Source organism: Lagenorhynchus albirostris, chromosome 10 (assembly GCF_949774975.1).
Source record: "Lagenorhynchus albirostris chromosome 10, mLagAlb1.1, whole genome shotgun sequence".
NCBI lineage: Eukaryota > Metazoa > Chordata > Mammalia > Artiodactyla > Delphinidae > Lagenorhynchus > Lagenorhynchus albirostris.
Genome location: NC_083104.1, coordinates 7,999,910 through 8,022,286, shown reverse-complemented (window position 1 = coordinate 8,022,286; position 22,377 = coordinate 7,999,910). Strand labels below are relative to the sequence as shown.

At 48.0% G+C, this 22,377-nt stretch overlaps 1 protein-coding gene across 5 annotated transcripts in view; it reads right to left on the bottom strand.

The window, feature by feature from the left end:
- The window catches only part of SRGAP3 (SLIT-ROBO Rho GTPase activating protein 3), a 251,736-nt gene that overhangs the window by 27,778 nt on the left and 201,581 nt on the right, over positions 1 to 22,377 (bottom strand). For 2 of the 5 annotated variants that reach the window (XM_060161300.1, XM_060161301.1), the window contains exons 12-17: positions 21,774 to 21,876; positions 16,658 to 16,718; positions 14,890 to 14,967; positions 5,338 to 5,472; positions 1,738 to 1,843; positions 1,310 to 1,537 (exon numbers count right to left, since the gene is read on the bottom strand). In XM_060161300.1, coding sequence (XP_060017283.1) covers positions 1,310 to 1,537; positions 1,738 to 1,843; positions 5,338 to 5,472; positions 14,890 to 14,967; positions 16,658 to 16,718; positions 21,774 to 21,876 — 711 coding nt within the window. Of the gene's footprint in view, positions 1 to 1,309; positions 1,538 to 1,737; positions 1,844 to 5,337; positions 5,473 to 14,889; positions 14,968 to 15,004; positions 15,201 to 16,657; positions 16,719 to 21,773; positions 21,877 to 22,377 lie in introns of those variants that run through there. The other 3 variants (XR_009542706.1, XM_060161302.1, XM_060161304.1) reach the window with 3 other exon arrangements.

Below are 22,377 nucleotides of genomic sequence, written 5' to 3'. Positions count from 1 at the left end.
TATACTGCAGCAAGAAAAGAAAACTGGTAATGGCTGCAAAAGCGATAAAGTTGAAAAGCTTCCTTTGTCTAAAAAGTGTGCTTGCTGGTTGTAGGATTTCTGTTACAGATCAGGGACAGACTGGCTCCAGGTGCCTCAGATGAGATTAGAGAGCTGTGGCCCGGTGTTTCTATGCAGAGAAGTGTTGCAGAGAAACAAGGAGGCTGGAACGTTTCCCTTCTTTGAAGCCGCTGCCCAAATATGCCCAGAGAACTAAAGCGAGGCAAGAGTCCAGGAACGCTCTGACAATCAAAAGAGTAACTCCCCTGTAGGCATCTGGCTGAAAGCAGTGTGGGTAATACCTAAACATACAGCTGTGTGTTGTCCTGGATTGGGAAGAAAGAAAGAGTAGGAACCCTTTGGTTTTTGTCAGTTGGTGTTCTGAATTTTCTGTCTTCACAGAAATGTTCTATTTTCACCGTATTTTCAGGTCTTAGCCTGGGGAAGGTAGTCAGCCCTGAGTTTGATAAGATTCTAAAATATTTCTCCCAAGACCCAGTGTAGCACCAGGTACACAGAGGTGCCCAACTAGCACCTGTTGGCCTGGTGTGGAGCTCTCAAAGAAAGTGAACAAACTTTGCCAGGAAAAGAGAACTCTAGATGGTAGGGGACAAGGGTGGGAAGTGTCATTCTCAGTTTAAGAGGCTGAGGTGGGGATTATCCACCCCCTGCTGCCTGAGATGGGCTTGCAGCTCACCTGGCCAATGACAGCATTACATACATCTCCTAATCTATGTGATTAGTTCACCAGACCCAAGCCTCAGGAGGAGACGTAATTCTTGGACTTGTGTTAAAACATTTGGGAAGGAGAAGCTCTTTTTCCACTGGGGATGGTGAGAGAACAGGCTCTAAACTGGCGTTACCAGATGCCTCTTTGAAACTACCAAGGGAGAGGCTGCCTGAGAATGAAGCCAATGTAGAAGAAAGCAGCCAGGGGCTGGGAATTGCAGGACTGAGTCCTGATGATAATAGTTGAACTCCTGGATCCAGCTATACCTAAAGCCATGATCCCAGACTTTATTTAGTTAAAACTAAATTCCCAATTGGCTTAAGCCAGTTTGAGTTGTATTTCTGTCCCTTATAAATCAAGACAGTCTTGACTGATGTACCTATCCCTCGTATAAGGCTGGTGCGAAGCTCAAATGAGAAAATATATATGGGAGTACAGACTAAAAAGCAGTAAGAAAATCAAAGGGTTTCTTACTGTTCTGGTTCAACAGTAACAACAACAACGATGATAATAATAATATTAAGAAGAATGGAATCTTACCAATATTCTTCCCCTCCAGCCATGCATTTTTCATACACAGGTCCCTCTAGCTCCCGGGGGCTGGGGAAGATGGCTTCATGGTGGATGATGATGGTTTTGATGACTTCGTTGACGTGTGCCTGGCAGGACACAGGGTCTTGCCCATCGGGGATGTGCATGAGGGTGGGCCCGAAGCAGATGGCCAGGTTGTAGGGATCCATCATGTTCTCGTCACTATATTGCGAGAGGCTACGAGAAAGGAGTACCCACAAGTCACCAGGGAAAGGTGAATCCTCCCCCGTGGTTTCTTTCTCTTGGGGGCTCTACTCACGTTCAGGAGGGTCCCATGTTCTAGGAACAGTTGTACCTACAAACCTCAGGACACCCCCTCCCAAAGGAGGCCAGGGCTGAGTCAAAGAGGGGGTCCCCCCCTTGGCTGGGCAACTCACTGGTTGAGGAAAGCGAAGAGGTATCTCATGACCACGATGACCACGCGGGGAAGGGTGATGAGGATTTGTTGGATCTGGTGCACCCTCTCAGCTGGGTTCTCCAGTTCTGTAACACAAAGGGACTTTTCAGGGCGCCTTTCATCATCAGAGAGCCAAGTAGCTGACATCTGTGAGTCCCACCTGTGAGATCAGCCCACGTGGTTCAGGGGGAGGCAGGTTTTTTGTTTTGTTTTAATTTATTTATTTATTTTTGGCTGTGTTGGGTCTTCGTTGCTGCACATGGGCTTTCTCTAGTTGCGGCAAGCAGGGGCTACTCTTGGTTGTGGTGTGCGGGCTTCTCATTGTGGTGGCTTCTCTTGTTGCAGAGCACAGGCTCTAGGCACGTGGGCTTCAGTAGTTGTGGCGCATGGGCTCAGTAGTTGTGGTGCACAGGCTTAGCTGCTCTGCGGCATGCGGGAACTTCCCAGACCAGGGATCAAACCGTGTCCCCTGCATTGGCAGGCAGATTCTTAACCACTGCACCACCAGGGAAGCCCGGGGGGAGGCAGTTTTACTCTCAGTTCCAGGGATGGAAATGTGACCCTGGCCTGGCCAATCAGAGCATCAAATTCCCCTAGCCACAGGGCTGGGCCCAGGAAGGGGTCCATGGCCTAATCAGAACAAATCAGGGTTGATCCTTGGGACTCAGCTGGAGAAACCTAGAGAGAAGTTCCCTCTTGCAACTGGGTAGAGGAGCAGCTGGGGGCTCCCAGGAAAGAAGATGGTGTCCGGGAGTGCAGTCACCACAGAGCTGGAGGGGACAGATTCCTGAAGATGTCGTGTGAGGTCTGAGTCCAGCTGGGCCTTAACTTTTCAGATATATGAGCCACTACATTCCCTTTTACGGGTTAAGTCAGTGTAAGCTGAGTTTCTGTCACCTGTAGCCTATGAGTCCTGATGAACACAGGCAGGGACCAGGTTTTATTAGACTCTTTAAAAACACCAGCTGCAGCACAGGCCTGGCACAGAGTAGGTGCTCAGGAAATGAACACTGAATAAATAACCACCTCCTGAGCTGTATATTGGTCAAAGAGGCTGGTGATTCCTGGGCTCTTGTCTCTGCCCCCATTTTCAGGTCAATCCTAGAGATACAGACATTTAATCAGTCAAGCCAGAGTTGGGGGCAGCAATTTGGGCTTGGTAAGGAGAAAAAAGTGCTTTGTGGGCTTTTCTCTGTAGAGAGAGAAAGCTCAGGCTAAGAGTGAGCTACCAAAGCTCCAATGATTATCTGCAAGGCTGATGCATAAACCCATGTCAGTTTCTTTTTCAGAGAAAAACATGTTTTTCTCACTCAGCCCCTCCTCTCTCCAGCCTCCAGATCCTGTCAGCATGTTCCTTTTAAAACACAGCTTCCCCCTTTCTCCTCTGTATCCAAGGCCCTTCATGATGCAGCTTCAACCACCCTTGCCTGCTTCATCTCCCAGCTGCCGCCCCTTCTCCAAGTATCTGAAGATGACTGAGAGCCATGCTTCTCAGATGAAGTGGGCGTGCACCTCTGGGGCACTAACAAATATGTGGGGCATCCTCTGGGGTTGTTGCAGTGACTGGAGGGTGCCACTGGCATTTGGGATGCAGGGTCCAAGGTGCTAAGGGTCCTGAACGTGTGGGACACACAACAAGGCACTGCTCTACCCAAAGTGCCAGTAGTGCCCTGCAGAAGAACCGTGCCAGGCACCTTAGCCACCCCCCCCAAACACACGAAGGCGCTCCTGCTCCAGGCCTGTGCACGCACTGGTGGCCTCTCTTCTCCACCTGGCATGCTCCAGGACCCTCAAGGTCCGGCACCTCACCAAGGCCTCCACACAGAGTGGAAGGCTCCGGCACACATACCGAGTCCACTGCCCCCATACAGGCCCCTCCATGTCCTTGGCTTCAGTCACACTGCCCTAGACCACCTCCACTACTGTTTATTAATACTGTTTTCTTAAATACATTTCTTTAAAAAAGGAGACCTTGGGCTTCCCTGGTGGCGCAGTGGTTGAGAGTCCGCCTGCCGATGCAGGGGACACGGGTTCGTGCCCCGGTCCGGGAGGATCCCACATGCCGCGGAGCGGCTGGGTCCGTGAGCCATGGCCGCTGAGCCTGCGCGTCCGGAGCCTGTGCTCCGCCACGGGAGAGGCCACAGCAGTGAGAGGCCCGTGTACTGCAAAAAGAAAAAAAAAAAAGGAGACCCTACCTCACTCTGTAAAAGAGAAACCAGGATCACTTGCCATAATTAGAAGGTAACATAAAAAGAGATACAATGAAAGCAAAACAATGCTACCAAATTATAGGTAGACATTGTTTTATACAAAAGTTTCTGAGACTGAGGCCCTGCTCTCTCTGTTTAGCAGGGAGATTGACTTGTACGTTGGGGGCAGAGGGGGTGTCACTCCTTGATGTAACCAAGGCTTTGGGAGGGAACTGAGGAGGGACTTTTCCTCTCACACTGTCATTCAAGGTACACAATGCCATGACCTTGTACCAGGGGCCAAACACCTTGTTCGCTCAGGAACTGGTCTATTGGAGCTTCTGGAAATACTGGCTGAGCAGGTGACACAGGGCTCTGACAGGGATGGGCCTCTGTGGCCTGGGATTTCTGAGAGGTGGTCTGGAGCCTGAAGTGGATCAGGAAAGATGAGCAGGAAGTAGTGGGGGGCAAAAGAGTGCAGGAAGCGCCTTTCACACAAGACAAATAAGAGGGTTCAAGCCTCCCTAGGCTCTTGTCCCCTCCTGGGGCACTTCCCTGGCTGCAAATATCCCTCAGAACATGGTGAGAAGCATCCCTAGTGAAACGGGGTGTGGGGCAACTTTTCTGTAACTCAAAGAGTTTATTAAAAAAAAAAAAGAGTTTATTCCAAAATACTAACATTCTAATATTCTAAAATTAAAAGTTTATTTAAAAAAATACTCCCAAAAGATTGTCGTGGATTTTGGCATCTTACAGTCAAGGTGCCTTTACTTCAGCCCCTAGATTGGGCTCCTGCCTTTATCCACAGAAATACTAGTCAAGAAGGACTCTCATGGCTAGTGATGTCAGAGGAAGCCCACAATCAACTTATTTTCATCATTTCCCTGTTTGCCATATTGCTGACCTGACTCCCAAACCTTCCATGGCTCCCTGTAGCCCAAGGGGAAAAGCTCTGGAATCCTTGCAAGGCATTAAAGGTCTTCCCTTTCTTGCTCCATCGGACCCTTCCAGCATCTTACACCACGTACTGGCTGGGACACCCTCCTGCTGGTCCCATTGATCTGTGTGTCCCCAACCCTTCCTAGGATCCCTGAGTCCACTCCTCCCCGAAGACTCTACTCACATCATTCTCCGTCAGCTGTGATCTGAGAAACCAAGGCTCCCTCTGCCTCTTCTCTTCTGAGCTCCTCCTATACCCAGAGGTGTACCATGCCCATGAGTCCTTCTATTATAAACCATCTTGTTATTTCCACAACTAGGTTTTAAGTTCCATGAAGACAAGAGTCATATGGCTTCTTTCAAGGCACCCCTCCCCTGCAGCGATGAGCCTGGAGTGCAGCTTCAATAAAGATTGGTCAAGAAATTGATCATTCCACCTGGGAGATACTTACTAATAGTAGATATCAAATCTTGAAACCTTTCCTTAGGAAAGAGTGGGTTTTCCAGTCCTCGGAAATACAGTTTTAGAACGCCAGCGACTGAATTGATATCTCGTTCATTTTGATCATCCACAAGCGGGTCTTCACCTAAGGGGAAACAGGAGATGACGATTCAGCTCGGTAAGGGGGCAGGGTGTGTGCAGATGGCGGAAGAGGTGACCTGGCCCAGCCTGAACTGGAGGACAGATGTGACAGCCTCTGCCACACAGCACGCTTAGGGTGCTCCCTGCAGCGGATTCTGAAACTGCTCCAATCTCTAACAACGCTGTAGAATTAAAATAATGAACATCCGTCACCCTACACTTACACTCATCTTGCCATATTTGCTCTCCCTCCATTTCTCTACTTATATTTAGTACTGCTCAATTATTTGAGAGTGTTTTGTAGACATTACAACACATCACTGCTAAATACTTCAACACGTTCCTCCTCAGCATAAGGCTATTCCCCTACGTAACCGTGTATTACACCTAAGAAAATTAACACGAGTTCCAAAACACCGTGTCACAGACTTTACCCAAACAGTCCCCATTGTCCCACGTCTTTCATAGAATTTTTCAAACGCTAAGATCTAATCAGTGTTCACACAATTCATTCAGTTGTTATGCTTCGTTAGTCTTTTGAATGCAAAACAGACCCCAACATTTTTTATTGTTAGTTTGTTTTTCATAACATTGACTTTTATTGAAGAGTCCAGGCCAACTGCCTTGTAGAATGCCTCACGTTCAGGATCTGTCTGATTGCTTCCTCATGGTTAGAGTCAGGTTAAATACTGTGGCCAAGAATACTATGTGGGTAATGCTTGATCACTGGGTTAAGGTGGTGGCCTCTGGATCTCTACACTGTAAAGGTATATTTTCTCCTTTGTAATAACAAGTGTAAAATATAAAATATTTTTGTAAACAGTAAGTGACCTATGTGCATGTCATCATGCTTAACATATTTTACCCAGTGCTTTGAGCATCCAATGATAACTTTTGCCCAAATCAATTATTACCCTGCGGTTCTAACAAAATGGTGATTTTCGGATTCTGTCATTCCATCTACAATTATTAGGTGGCATTCTTCCCTAAAGAAGAGCTTTCTCCGTGTTCCCTCCACCCTCCTATTTTTTTTTAAAACATTTTACGGGCTTGTTTTTATAATTTTTAATTAAAGTGTTATAACCCGCTACATCACTATTCATTGGGGTGCTCAGATTGTCCCCAGATTTGGCCAGGGGGAGTCCTTTCTTATGTCCTTTGATGCGACCTCTATTGAGCACTTAATTGCTTACTGGCATAAAAAATGTCCCTGAATCACCTGGTACTTTCCTTGACCTAGACCTGGAATAAAAAACTTCTCTAAGGAGCTTTGTTTGCTTTTTGCAGGGCATGGTATTTAGAAACCAAGATCTCGGTTCTAGGTGTGCTCATTGCTACAGGAGTGTCATAAAGAACATCTAGGCTCTTTCAGTACATAGAGCTAGAATATACATATTTTTTTTTCACAAGTTCACACTGATATTTCTAATTCATGTTTAAGGTACAATGTTTTATTTACCTTCATTTATTTTGTCTTTTTATTTCATTTTTCTTACAGTGAAAATCTTGTTCTGAATAGTATTTATAATTGATATTTTAATGTATCTGCCTTATCCTACAATATACATAAAATAGTTTCAGATTTTTTTGGTTTTGTTTTTGTTTTTTTTTGTGGTACATGGGCCTCTCACTGTTGTGGCCTCTCCCGTTGCAGAGCACAGGCTCCGGACGCGCAGGCTCAGCGGCCATGGCTCACGGGCCCAGCCGCTCTGCGGCATGTGGGATCCTCCCAGACCAGGGCACGAACCCATGTCCCCTGCATCAGCAGGTGGACCCTCAACCACTGCGCCACCAGGGAAGCCCTAGTTTCAGATTTTTAATAGCAATATCACCACTAGTGATAAACCTACTACATAAAAATTAACATTTATTTGCAGGGCTTTTTTTGTTTTTTAGGCCCTCAGAATGTATCCCACTAAAGACATATGATCAGAAGACAGAAAGTAGATTAGTGGTTGCCTAGGGATGGGGGCTGGGGTGTAAGCGGTACAGGGAGTGACTATAAATGGGTACAGGGTTCCTTTTAGGGATGATGAGAATTTTCTGAAATTAGATTATGGTGATGATGTACAAATCTATAAATATACTAGAAACTACTAAAATATACACTTTAAAAAATGGATGAGCCTTATGGTATGTAATTCAATAGAGCTTTTAAAAAAGTGTATGACCAGAGCACATGTTGAAAAGTTACTCTCTGTATGGTTGTCAGTCTGATATACAGCTTATTTGTTTCTATTTATATTCAATTTTAGGCATTTAATTTTTTTAGAAATCCTTTTTTTTTAAAGTATGCAATTTTGAAAATATAAAGCATCCACATGTTCCAGGAGTCCTAACCAGATAAAAAGTTGCTTGCAGAGAAGCCCTATTCTTATTCTTCTCTCCCTACACCTTACATTTAACCATTTTCATTAGTCTCTGGTTTGTCCTGCTAATCTTTCTTTCTGCAAAAATAAGCAAATACACATATACAATTTTTTTACCTTCCCTCATTTCTTACATAAAATGGACGTAGCACACTCTGCTACTACATATACTTGTTTCTTCTCTAAACAGTAAATCCTAGAAATCCCTCCTTGTCAGTTCATACAGATCTTCCTCATTTTTTTTTTTATGGCCGCAAACGACTCTATTTCATGGATAGACCATAATGTAGTCAACCAGTCTCCTATGGATTGACATTCCCATCTTTTGCTGTTACGAATACTGCCACAACAAATAACCTTGTACCTGTGTTTCTTATTCATAGAGGTGTGTCTCTGTGGTAGGTTCCTAGAAGTGGGATTACTGGGTCAAAGGGCAAACAAACGTGTAGTTTCATCAGATAAAGCCAAATTCTCCTCTGGTGGGGCGGCACCATTTTCTCCTCCTCCCAGCAACATAGGAGAAGGCTGCTTTTCCATAGCCCTGCCCATGGAATGTCTTTTAAATTTTTGCCAATTGCACAGGGGAAAATATCTCAGGAGAGCAGCACTTTTCAGTTTAATGGGGGTTGCTGAGCTAGTTCACCCCCAGGATTTCCATGGGGGACGTGAAAGGAAGCAGGCAGCAACCTGACACCTCCCTGAAGGTGCTGAGAGAGGTCTGTTCACTGGGCTTCTCCTCCTCCTGCCAGAACAGCCCAGAGCAATCTAAGTCTGGTAAGTAATGAAGAGCAGAACTGCGGGCTTCCCTGGTGGCGCAGTGGTTGAGAGTCCGCCTGCCGATGCAGGGGACGCGGGTTCGTGCCCCGTGCCCGGAAGATCCCACATGCCGCGGAGCGGCTGGGCCCGTGAGCCATGGCTGCTGAGCCTGCGCATCCGGAACCTGTGCTCCGCGATGGGAGAGGCCACAACAGTGAGAGGCCCGCGTACCGTTAAAAAAAAAAAAAAAAAAAAGAGCAGAACTGCAAATTCATACTTGGATCTCTATACTATGCCTCTGTGGGAAGAGAATGTGTGTCACTGCCAGGGCCTCTGCTGGCCCCAACATGCTTTAGTGCAAATTAGAGAAAGACACCCCCACAAACACACTTCCTGAACCAGGGCTTGTGGCTGCCAGGGCATGAGCCAGAGTTCAGCACACTCCTGTCCTCGTGGCTGAGTACTCTTGTGCAGTGCCCAGCCTGAACGACTGTGTGTGGCAGCCCATGCATTGTGTTCCATAGGTCAACCTCTCAGACGTTCCCATAGGAGGAGATGAAAATGCTTCCCCACAGGGGTTGAATGTAAATGTCCCCAGCACTTCATGGCTGCTCTTTACTGGTACTGGCCACTTGCCAGATTCTGTTCCCTCAGATCACTGTCTCCGGAAAACTCATTCTAAGCAATCATCTGGGACCCACCAGCCTGCACTGAATCAATCTGGTTTTGCCTTACACACACACACACACACACACACACACACACACACACACACACACACACACACACACACACACACACACACACAGAGGCATAATGACTGATTGCTTAGAATGAGTTCCTCTAGGATTACCTTTTTTTCTCTAAATTAGTTTTTTCTTTAAATTTAACCTTCAGTTTTGAGTCACTTAGTTGCCTGTTGCATCAAATGATTCTTTGGTTTTACAGGTTGCCTCCCAGTGATGCCAGATGGGATCAGTACAGCCCCAGGTGCCAGTTGCTAATGCCTATAAAATACCATCTTCCCCAAAGGAGAATCATTTAAGAGTTCTTTGGACTTCATCTTCAAAAGTAGCCAAAGAATTCAAGTGACAGGTTATCCCAGAAAATCTTTTGCAGTTAGTGAACTTAGGGTATCAGTAAGAATATTCAGAATACCACACACACAGTTTAGGTGATCTTGGTATAGTGGTGGGACAGCAGTGATTATAAAATGAAAGTAAATAACATGTACATGCTCTGTTGGGGGACACTAGAGGGAAACAGGTGTTCAGCCTAGAAAATCATTTCTCAGTGGATTTCCTATGAAGTCAATGTGTCTTGGGTTTAACTTTGAAACAAATTTAAAAATTCAAAAACTGGAAAAAAAAAAAGGAAAATGCTTCCCCCACAAGACTTTCTCATGAGGAAGGAAGAGAGAAAACATAAAAAATATATATATATCTATATATTGCCTATACTGATATAGCACTTTTCAAGTGAGAAGCACACTGGCATATGTGATCTCTCTTAATCCGCAAAACAGCACTGCATGGCTCCAAGGGAGGCACGGTCCCAGCTCCACCCCTCTCACCTGCAAGAAAGCTGAGGCCCCAACAAATGAAACAACTTGCTCATGTAGTCAGAAACAGACACCAGCAGCTCCCAGGTCTCGTAATGCCTGGGAGATATTCCTTCTTCTACCTGTGGTTTTCAATTCTATCTGCTGCCTGTCTGCCTGCATGCCTATCTATCTATCTATCTACCTATCCATCTATCATCTTCCTTCCTTCCCTCCCTCTCTCCCTCCTTCCTTTACAGTAGAATCTCAACTTTTTTTTTTTTTTCAAGAAAAAAGTTCCCATGGATGAGCAAAGCTGCCTTAGTTGAATTTAGAGAAAGGTGCAAGCCCTACCTTCTCATCTTCCCTCCTTATCCCAGTAGCAGCCCTTGAAGCCCCTCTGAAGGACCGTAAGGGTTTGAAAAATGCACTGTATTAAGCTGTTCCCCTAGTGCACCACACGTTACTCTTGTGGTCTCATGATCCAAAAGCACAAGGATTTTATTTCCTCCATACAAGCTCTCCTTGTTAAGTCTGGTTAACTTACTGACCACACACACACACACACACACACACACACACACACACACACACACACACACACACCATCCATTCTTGCTCTTCCTCCCAGAAGGCACTTCGTCCATAAAAGGAGCCATCCAAACAATCCTCCCTCCTAGCCCAGGCCTTCGGCTCTCTGCGAGGGTTGACAATTTTGGCTTAGAAATGAATGGAATTCCGGAGTTCAGGATGAGCAGGATGGTGTATGTGAATGATGGCTTCCTCCAGGAGGAGAATTAGAGCTAAAATTCCAGGCCAGTCCAAGAGAAAGCTAGTTCCCATTTTGCTGGCTAGTTTCCCGGGGAAGGAGGCGGAATTATTACCAAACAGCCCTGCCTGCAGCCTGCTCCCAGCCAGGTCGCCCCAGCATTCCCTAAGGGCTGAAGGCAGGCTGCACCCAGGGCAGACTGAACACACCATGTGTGCTCACAGCTCTAGGGGAACGTGCTGCTGGATGGGAGCATGGCAGGAAGCCCACAGGTGGTCTCTCCGGGGCAGGTCTCTGCGGCCAGGATCCTCCCAGCCCCATCCCGAGGCTCCGCAACGTGACAACCCCTCCCTGTGTCTCCCGCTCACACCCCTCTTCCTGGGGTAGGAAACAGATCTGAGAAGGGCCACATCCAGAGTCTAGAATGTGTCAGATCCTACATGCCATGATTTCAGCCCCAAATCCAAACCCTATGTTGATGTGAGCACAGTGAAAGGACCATTGACTCCCTTTCCAGCCACCCTTCCACATGAGGAGAGAACACAGGCAGCTCTCTCACCTTTTACATACCAAGAGGACAGGGGATTGGTTTGTGGGGAAAACAGAGAGGCAAAAAGCTAGTCTGGGAGACAACAGCAAACCACAGCTCTTTCCACAGCACAGCTGCTGATTCCTGTTTTTCCATGATGTTTTCTCCTTCATTTTGCCAGAAGATTATAGGAAGATCTCAAAACTTGAGTGCTGAGTTTGAGATTTACTGACAGCAAAATATAATAAAAAAAATCATAATCCCTTGGGCTTCCCTGGTGGCGCAGTGGTTGAGAGTCCGCCTGCCGATGCAGGGGACACGGGTTCGTGCCCCGGTCCGGGAAGATCCCACATGCCGCAGAGCGGCTGGGCCCGTGAGCCATGGCCGCTGAGCCTGTGCGTCCGGAACCTGTGCTCCGCGACGGGAGAGGCCACAACAGTGAGAGGCCCGCGTACCGCAAAAAAAAAAAAAAAATCATAATCCCAACTAAAACCCTGGTTGACTCATGTCAGAAGAGAAGGAAAGTGCGTTTAGGAATAATAAGCCAAAAATGGATTTCTAACATGTAATTTTTTCAGAAGCTTAACAAAAAGAGGTCCGTGCTCCTTTCAACAGCCTTCTGCACAGAGCGTAGGCAAGAGCTTCGCCCAAAGAGAGAAAAAAAGGGGCCAAGGAGGAAAAGACCCATGTCTGTTTGAACAAGTGGCAAAGGACAGGCACCCTGCAGTGATTAGAGGGTTTAAAATTTTTAAAATAAAAGGAAGAAAGGAAAAACACACAATGTAATGGTTTGGAGAGAAAGTTCCATCGCCAGTTAGAGCAGGTGGGCCGCGAGGAGTGGGCCCGGGCCGCTCACTGCCAGGGGCTGAGAAGAACACAGCAGCGAGCCAGGGAGAGGAAAGCCGGTTTCAGGAGATGGGGGAGGAGGTGCCCCGAGGGTCAGCCAGGTCAGGAACCCAAACCCAGGGCCGGTGGGTGGTGAATGTCAAGAAACAGAAAGTAATGCATGTGAAATCTGGGTACCAGCCAGCCCAGAGAAGCCAAAAAGGGTTTTTCTAAAAGAGACATCCCAGGAACTATTCTTTTAGAATAAGCCATGCTCCCGTGTAGGCTTGGGTGGAGCCGAAGAACGAAGCGGGCAAGAGAATGAGTTTCATCCCGGAACGGGGGTGAGAGGGAGAGGGGCCAACTGCACACATGAGGCAACGAAAAAGCAGAAAACAATTTTTGCAGCTGAGGTTTGGGTCAGGTGATCTCTTCGCTCCAAGGAGCAGAGAAGTCTAATTTGCACAAATACCCCTCCAAGGCACCTGAGCAAGTAACAGAAGGTGCTGACCTTAGAAATCACGTTCAGGAAGGACAGAAAGCAGCGCTGCTGGGGTGGGGATTGGGCCTGGCTGCCTGGTACAGCAAGGTACTTACTTACAAGACACTGGCAAGTAAGAAAACACAACGGGGAGCGGTCACTGGGCTGGAGGCACTCACGACATACAAGGAATTCTCTCTGATGGGGTGAGCCCAGGAGGATGGAACCAGCAAAGGGTCCAGACCACGGCTCTGTTCACTTACAATGAACACAGGGCAGCAGGGGTGTTAAGGAATTGGGGGAAATAAAGAAACCAAACCCTGGCTGGGCTGTCTGTCATTGCCAAGAGAAGCTCAGGGAAATGATGAATGACACTTCTATCAGGGATGCTGCGGGGAGGATACCTCTTGCTGTATGGGCTTTGCACATGCTGTTCCCTTGGTCTGGAATGCCCTCTCCCTGCTTCCCCTGACTCTTACTCTTCAAGCCTCAGCTTAGGCATTTCCTCTTCCAGGAAGCCTTTCGAGGCTTTGCTATTCCTCCCCCTTCCACGCAAACTGGGCTAGGGGCTCCCATGCTACCCAGCGATTACTCCATGCTTGCGCTGACCGTGCTCTTTACTAAACCGGTTCTCTGCTAGCAGTGACTTGTCTGTTGTTCCTATCATATTGACAGGCCCTAGTCCATTACCCAGTGCAGTGCAGGGCTCAATGCAGGCCTGTTGAGAGGATGAATAAATGCGCGAGTAGGAGCTTGGAGCAGGGCAAGTCTGGGGCTCCCTGGTTCTAAGTACCCAAGATCCTGGAGTGGACTCCAAACCCTAAGCTCTCCAGGACCCTCCTCATGGGCCACTGAGAGACACATCCAGCCCAGTCCTGCTCTCCACACTCGGTTCCAAGCCAGAGTGCCTAGTGCTGCAAAGCTCTGTGCTGGGGGCTATGGTGGTGACTGCCTGGGGCTGACAGACTGCTTCCTCTGCCCTGGAGCTAGATCTCAGGACGGAAGCGGGAGGATAGGGTGACCGAAGGTGAGTCTGCTCAGGAGGCAGCCCCTCCAGGAAGCCTGGCAATAAGTCGGGAGAATTCTAGGGCTGGAGCCCCGGGGAGAGGCTTGCTCAGAGCACAACCAACAAGGACAAACCATAACCTTCCAAGGCTATTAGGAGGATTACATAGAAGAATGGGTAAGAAAGTGCTTTGTAAATTGGGATGTGATGTATTGCGGGGAAATGGGTTTGGGATCCGGGTCCTCAGACAAAACTTAGTACCTAACTACTCAGAGAAAAATGTAGTAAATCAGAGCTGAGGAGTAACTACGGAGACGGGATGCTTCCAAACACTGTGAAACTAGAGGTGCAGATATCGCTTAGGATGCCCCACACTGGCTCTTCTTTCCTCCCTGGGATGGGCTTTGTTCAACAACCAGAGAGTGTGATGCTGGAAAATATTTCCTTGAACGGAAATGCACGGACTCTCAGTTTCACTGTAGCAGCAAGATATGTACTAGTATAAAAAGCCAGAGGTTTAAGAAGAATTGAGCTCCTCCTGACCCTAGGAATTCCTTACTTTGCTTGGACACTGACACTGGCCATCTGTTCCCATCAGGGATCCTGAGGCCAAGGGAGGCTCAACCAAATAAGCCACATTCTGGTGGCCACTTCATTTCTGATAAGCTTTTATACCAAAGTGGGAACTAGGTAACCTCTCCAAGGGTTGGGGAGAATAGCTTTGCCAAAAACACTGCATAAAAAAGAATTAGGCAATTCTAAGCCACTCCATGTTATCTAGCTTCTTCCAACTTTTCTAAAACACAGCAGCCTTTACAGATTCACACAATAACTCCAAGGCCCTCTTTCCCAGCAACCACTGTAGAGCCCACCAGAGAAAGTCACCCATGTGTGCTGATAAATGTTCAACAGCTAGCTCTTTGGTGGCGAAAAGAAAAAGATCAAAGGTCTTAGTGTTTGCCCATTTCTGTGGTGTAAATACTCCCACCTTGGCTGATTTCGAGCTACCAAGGTGAAGTCGCTGAAGGTGAAGTTGGGAAGAGATGTTGATACAAGCTGCCCCAGCACCACTGGCTCTAAGACATGCGTTAACACCCAACCTGGCTTCCTCTGGACACAAGCTGGAGATGATCACTCCACACCTACCTCTCTCAAAGGAATTTTTGATGTCATTGACTTCAACCTGGGATCCTGGCACTCTGAAGATCCCTTGCTGCTGGAGTCCTAAAAGAAATAAACAAACAAAAAAAGAGAAAATGCCTTGAGCTCATCAGACCACTGGGAACACGGAAGACTCTCCCCACTGCTTGCCTCTTTCTCCCGCCATCCTTTGTAACAGATTCATTCCCAGTGACCGTCTCCTGGCAGAAGCCCCAAAGGAGCCTTTGCAGTGAACTTCAGCTGGTCCAAATACTCAGTCACATTCTGCTTCATATGTCTAGGGTCTCTTGTTTGGGCTTGAAGGAAACAAGAAGTTTATATCAACACTGGACCAGTGAATGACTTCCACTTTAACCCACAGGTCAGCTCAATCAAATAACCGGGTAGTGAATGCTGCCTAGTGCGTTCATCAGTTGCACTGGTCCCAAGTAGCTTGACCTGAGTTTACAAATGCCATCGGAGTTTAACAGCCACAGAGACTCTGAATGAGAATGATTAATGCCACTCCCTCAACCATTCCCTCGCCCATCACAGACAACGTCTTCCTTCAAGAAAATCTAGAGTCTAGAGTGCATGCTGGCTTGGGATCAAGGAGTTTGGGGGACATTAACTTATTGCAGAAGGACAATCTCATTTTTTATGTGTTTCTACAAGGCCTTAACAAAGAGGAGACCTTGATACCTGACACAGCAGTAACAACAAAACAGCGACCTATAAGATTGAAGGAATTAGAGGGTCTCCCTCATCTGAAAAGGGAATTAAGACTGGGATCCTTTCCCTGAGATTCAGTTTTTCTATATGAAACAACTCTCCACTTTATAATTCAGGAAAGTGTTTACCCTTAAAGGCAGGCTTTAGTTAAAGTTTGGTTTGTACATATAGTATGTGCTCAATAAATGTTGTTCATTTCTTTCGTGCTGAATTTCTACCACCTGTGTCTCTTACCCCATCCTCCTGGCTCATTCCCATCCAGTTATGCTGGCCTTCTTTCCCATATTAGGCCTTGACACTTGCCATTCTCTCCACCTGGCTGGCTTCTTCTACTCAAATATCACCCCCTCGGAGATGGCTCTCCTTACAACCTTAGCCAAAGCAGGGCTGCCCTCCTCTAGCCATTCTCTATCCCCTTTAATTAGTTCCTTGGCATTATCACTATCTGAAATTATATTATTTGTCTCCCTGCCTGTTCATTCCCTTGCCCTTCTAATTGGTCATGTAAGCTACCTAGGGCCAGCATCCTACCTGTCTGGTTTGTGGCTATGCTGCCATTGTCAAAAACAGTGCCTGCTATGCACTCTGGAAATATATTTTTGGAGGGATGAATAAATGAACAGATGGAGGCACAATTTAAGTGCTGGGGACACCATGTGGCAAATCCCAGACACTCTATTTCCTCACCACAGTCTAGCAGGATTAACTGAACGGTTGACCAACCTCATTCAGCGCTCAAAGTGCAGAGCTCTGGGCTCGAGTGTGAGCAAAAAAGGAACTAATACAGTTGTCCCACGTGCCCTCCCTGCTCCTCGGTTCTCCTAGCTCCTGGGTCTTCTCACCACCATCTTCAGTTCCCCCGACACACAAGGCTCAATAGACAGCACTCAAGATAGCAGCTGTTCTATAGAACGTTTCCCCCCTCAGAAGCAGAGCAGCAACAGGAAATCTTCCCAGACGAATTTGAATCTCATATCTTATGAGAACAGCCTAGCACCTGTTCTGGAAAGAGCTGAAAACACTGCCCTGAGATCGAGCTTACCATATAAATTGATGTATCTGATGCAGCTCTCGACCACCAGTGGTATAGCTTGTCCTGAATCCTTAAGAAAAAAAGTTGTGAGTTGTATTGGACTTGGCAACCACCACAGGAGAGAAGACACTGCAAACACAGATTATGAACTCAAGCCAGAAAATTAGTACCATCAGATTAGTAGGAAAACAAGCAAGGAAACACTAATTCTAAAGTCTCCACAAACAGTTAAAATAGAAAGTCTTCTGTGATTGCAGAAAAGCCATAGCTGTGATCATTTTAAAGAAATGCTCTGTCTTCCTATTCAGCTGGGAAGGAATCAGGGCTCAGGAGGCCTGATAGGCACATCAGGGAAGGGGAGGGAGCCCACCGCCTGGAGGGGCTGGAATCCGCCCTCGAAGACTTCTCTGCCTCCCACTGCCCTCAGCCCCATCTCAACTCTGTTCTCCCAGCGCTCAGGGCAGGATCAAGGCCTCTGCCTAGTACTGTAGGACCTGCTGCCAGAATTAAGAAGGACACACCATGGGGGAAGCAAGGCTGGCCCCAGGGATCCTTTTGAGCTCGGAGGAGGGGTGACCAATTCTACTCACAACGTAACAACCTAAACATCCAGACAGATATTTGTTTAACAGTAAACACATGAAAGGGAAAAGTTCTAGAAACAGCTAACGTCAGCCACTGACCACTGAGTGGCAACCTTAGTCAGAAAGGCTGAATAAGATGCAGTTCTAAATACATGCATCTGGGGTGTGAATGTATTTTCAATTATATTTTCCTAGACTGGCCCACAACCACAGAGAGCTGGGCACGGGATAATTTTCTTTCGGATTCCGTGACTGGTTGACCTCTCTGCTATTTCAGGCCACTTACAGAGCATAAAAATTTTTTAAAACTTTCTTTGCAAAGGGGCCAGGTTAAGCACTAGCCTCCTCAGAAGGTGAGGAAGCAATGAGGCATATGTAATATGCTCATGTAAAGGGACAAAGAAAAAACCATGATTTGGATGCTTTCGTGGGTCCTCCACACCCCACCTGCAAATTCTGTCCTTGATTAACTACCGTCACGGAGAGGGTAACAAAGTGGACTCATTGGCAACAGGCAAGGCGGGCCCTGTGCTACTAGTCAGGGCTAAAGACAGGTTCCATCCAGTTGAATGGGGCTGACGGACCTTTCCAGTAAATACCTGGTTCCTGGTTCGAGCATTTCTTCTTCCTCTGATAACAAAAAATAAACAGGCAGCAGAGCAGAAGAAAAAGAAAAGATTACGCAGAAGTAATAAGACCAGTTAGAGCAAGCAGCTCCTTCAGAGTCCGGGAACGCCGAAATGCAATGGCAGCCAGCGGAGGTCCGGGGAGACGGCAGGCAAACCGTGGGCCCAGTGGAGCTCCGGACCTGCCCGGCCAGCCTTCCAGGTGGCTGCCTCGGACGCCAGGGGGCAAAGGGGCCTCTTTCAGTCCTTGTCAAAGGGCAGGAACGGTGTGTACTGAACACTTGCCCCACCCCAGGTCTGCTTCTCCTCAACACAGGGGCTGTTTACTCACCAATGGTGAGAGCCCACCTAAGACTCTTTAACGTTAGCCCAGCCACCCACAGAAAAGGAGGGACACACGCCCTCAGGTGTCTCCTGTGACACTGGCCCTGCAAGTCAGCTCAGGAAACCTCGCTCTTAGCTCTTAGTTAACCAAGACCGTGTTTATGAGGTGCCCTCTGGATAGGACCAAACAGGATTCCATCTGGTTCCAAATTCCACACCGCTGCCCGTGCTTTCCTACCAAACACCTGGGGCAGCTTGTCCCGGGTACCCACTTGGCTTTGCTTTCCTTCTGCCCACGGACCCTCACCCTGGCACTGAAAAAGCCTCAGGGAACGCAAAAGCTGACAAAGCCTGGAGGAGGGAGGGCAGTGGAGTCAGAGAGCCTTCGTGATCTTGCGGGCAGAACCGGAGGCTCTGCTTTCACTGAAGTCGCCCATTTGCAGGCGAGCACGGCCTCTTCTTTCTTCCCACACATGCAGTGGGTCAGGCTCTGGGGTGCGTGCTGTGTCTCATCCCGACTGAGAAACGGGAGCATGTGCGCCTGCTTGCTGGCGTCACCTGTCCAGCCCCTGGCACCTCAGCAACTAGAATTTTCCTATGTCGACTATGCCTCCCTGAACCTAGGACAGCAGTGCCAGGTGATCAGACAGGGCCCCGTGGGCACTCTCCGGAAAGCCCAGGCAGCACTAACAGCTAACATTTCCATGGTGTTTACCCTGCGCCAGGCAGAGCTCTAGAACCCGGCAGGTGTTACTCATCTGATCCTCCTCACACACTCAGGAGGTGGGTAATTATCATTCTCATTTTATTGAAACAAGGTAAGGACTCCCCCTGCCCGAGCCCGAAGGTAAACCTCCTGGGCCTCAAAATTTATCATAATAAATTGGGTTTCCTTCTATCCGAGAGAAGGGGGGAAAAAATCAAGCATTTTGAAAAGAATCCATTCAGGTAAGGTCCTAGAGATTTATACAAGTAACTCCAACTACGTTTATCCGTCATTCTTGGGGATGCTTCCTTGTCCCTCTAAACCCTCATAATCATGGAGTTTCTGTGATGTTATTTTATTGAAAAGCCTTTCAGAGCTTTAGAATTTCAGAGCTGGGGATTCTTAGTTCACGCTGAATCTTCTTCCAGATAGCATGGGAATCATAAGAGGAAATTAAATTCCATTCCCAAAGGTTGAAGGACTGGATGCATCACACTGCCTTTTCATTTTCTGAGAGTTAACAATCCTTGAGGTTGGGGTCCTGCCGCTGCAGTCTGTCCCCACAGGGAGCTTAGAGTGGGCGCGCAGAAGAGCTGGCGGAATTGCACAGATGATGTGCGGTACAAGCACACGTGACTATAAAGAAATGCATTCGCTCAACAAACATACATTTTTCAGTCAAACGGTCCCCTGAGGAGTCTGTGCTCTTATTTCAGCAACATGCTGCTGCCTAGTGCTCTGGAGTGACCCTCTCTGGGGGCTCTTTTCAGAGTCAGTCCCCTAGCGCCCACTACGGCCTATGCCTCTTGCCATATTGTGGCTCCAGGGGCTACAAAGCCGGGCTCTGATTGGCGCTTTTCATTCCAAAGACTGGGGTGTCCGTTCTCAGACAAAGTTTTGGCACCGCTGACGAAGGTCCTGCTGCAGGCTCTTGGAAGACTGACCAGCTGCAGCAATGGCTATATATTTAGAATAAGGATGTGGCTTCCTGGTGACTACCTCCAAGGGGCAGACAATCCCGCAGTTGGTGCATGGCACTCGATCGTCACGCATTTTTTGTAGGAGCTCTCCATTCAGAGACTGTTTCACTGAACAGAACACCTAACTTGCAAATGCCATTAGGTAAGAGCTCCTTCCAAGCGTCCTGACAGAGCACCTGTTTCCAAAGAGCTGAGAATATTCTGAAAGGTGTCTGTGTTTCTGAGCCTTTGCTCATTCTGTTCCTCCTCTCAGGGGCTCCTCCGTCCTCCCCTCTGCTGTGTTCTGCCCCATCCTTCAAAGCCGCCCGGACCCCACTGCTCACAGTTCTTCCTGCTCTGAGCTCTCACAGAAATTATTTCCGTGGGGAATCAGTCACCAAGTGCTCATCCTGAATCATCTTCCATGTTCAGCCTTCTGTCAAAAACCTCCTGAGCAACATGATAAGCTCCTTGAGGGCAGAGAGAGTAGCAAATGGGCCTCAGTCCCCTCTCAGCTCTGGAGTATGGCTTTTTCGAGAAGAAAGTCTTGTTGGAGCGAAGAGGGAGGATGAAGAAAGGGCTCTTGAGACAGCCCCTCTTCCCATGACCTTCTGGATGGCAAACTGCTCACTCGGAGTCACCTCCAAACAGCACCCCTTCCCTGATGCATGCAGTAGCACCCCTCATTTTGGGGTCCTCCACACCTCCCTCCTCTGAGGCATCCTAGAGCAGCTGCTGCTGTTTCCCACCCCCGGGCAGTGACAACGTGTGCCCTCCTTTTCCCCTTTCCCTTCCCCCACTGTCCCCCAGAACTCAGCTTACAGACAGAGGGACCCAGGCTGGTCCTGCCTACCCCCTCCCGCGCCTGAGGCCAACCCTCCCTGCCCAGCAAGTCCTGTGTATGCCCAATAAGAGGACAGAGGATAGAGAGCCAGAGCAGGGGCAGCCTCAGCACTCCAAAAGTGTCGGCAGGGCCCGAGAACCTTTACTTTTCTCCTGACTCTTATTTTCTGCAAAGGGTCTTCGTTAGATGGGGCACGCTTCCAATAACTGTCAGGGACCTTCTGCTGTTCCCCTAAGTAATGTTCAGAATGCATCTCCCCTTCCTCAAGTATGTCCCCCACGTGCTGCCCTTTTCAACTCCATCACCATCTTAATTTGCCTTGAGCTGTTCTATCTGGGATGGCTTGATCCTGCACCCTTTGCAGCCAAGAAGTAAGAAGAGAAACTCACTGAGGTGAAAAGCTATTTTTTTAGTTTAAGGTATAAAGGATTAACCTGGAATTCTAAAGGGACTACCTCAGCTCTTTTCTCTTCTCCCAAACTGCCTAACAAGAAACAAAATTAGGTGGAAGGGTTGTCTCTCGTACAAATTGTATGTGTTGTGTTCCTTTGCTGGTATATTCTCAACTTTAAAAAATCACTTATATAAAAACACAGTTACTCACAGGGCTTTTCTTTGTATTGTTTCCAACCTGTCCCCTCTTGGGAGATGTGAGTGTGACTCAAGGCGAGGGGGTTTCTCTAAGTGTCCCTCAGGCTGGTCAGGACTGCAGTTCCTGAAGCAGTGAAGTGGGGCTGACAGGGACCACTGTCTGGCACGCATTCAGCACCACCTGGATTTTACTGGGTCCCAGCGTGATTGCAACCCTCCCTCAGGGTTGAGAATCAAGGGAAAGCACTTAGGAGCAACTGGTCAGAGGCAAAAGCAGCTCTGATTAGAAGCCCTCACTGAAGCTAAGAGCAGGCTGCCGGGAGGACCAGCTTGCCACAAGGCCTGGCCGAGGGCCCGGATTGAAAGTTCCAGTCCGTCAGTCGTTGGTAGGCTGGTAGGTTGGGGCAGGGCTGTTGGCCGGGGGAGGAGGTGGAGAAAGGCTGCCATTACATTGGGTGCATTCGCGGACTCCGTGGCTCCCCAGCAAGTACCTTAATGAACGCTTCCATACAGCCGTTAAATAGTTTATGGCTACACACTGAGAGAGGCCTAGGTCTCCTCATTTTCTGTGGTTTAGGGGGAAGACAGGGGGGCCTAGGGGAAAACGGAACAAAAGAAATCAAGAAAGCAAACAAGGTAAACATACAACTGGGAAAGACGCTCTTACGACCCACGACTGGAGGAGAACACAAAATGCAAATGGAAGGCCTGAACCCCCAGCGCATTGGTGTCCAATGCTCCATCTGAAGGCCTCTGGATGTTTAAGCGGGTCTTAATTTACCCACGGTGTCAGGCAGGAGTAACACAAATGTATTCTAAATCACAGGAGGGCACAGCACGTGTCCAGGAAACCATTGAAACTCCAATCAGGGCTGTCATCCCGCAAAGCTGACCAGATGGAGGGGGAATCAGGGGAGAGATGTAATCTGTAGCCCAAGAAAGCAAGAGACTTTCAAAGATGATCGGAAGGGTTAATTTTCATCATTTTGGCTTAAATGCATCACCAAGTCTCAACTCCCACCATACCAGGGCACTGATCTTCCTAATGCCTCCTTGCATTTCAAATGCACTTGACTAATCTTTATTCCATTGATC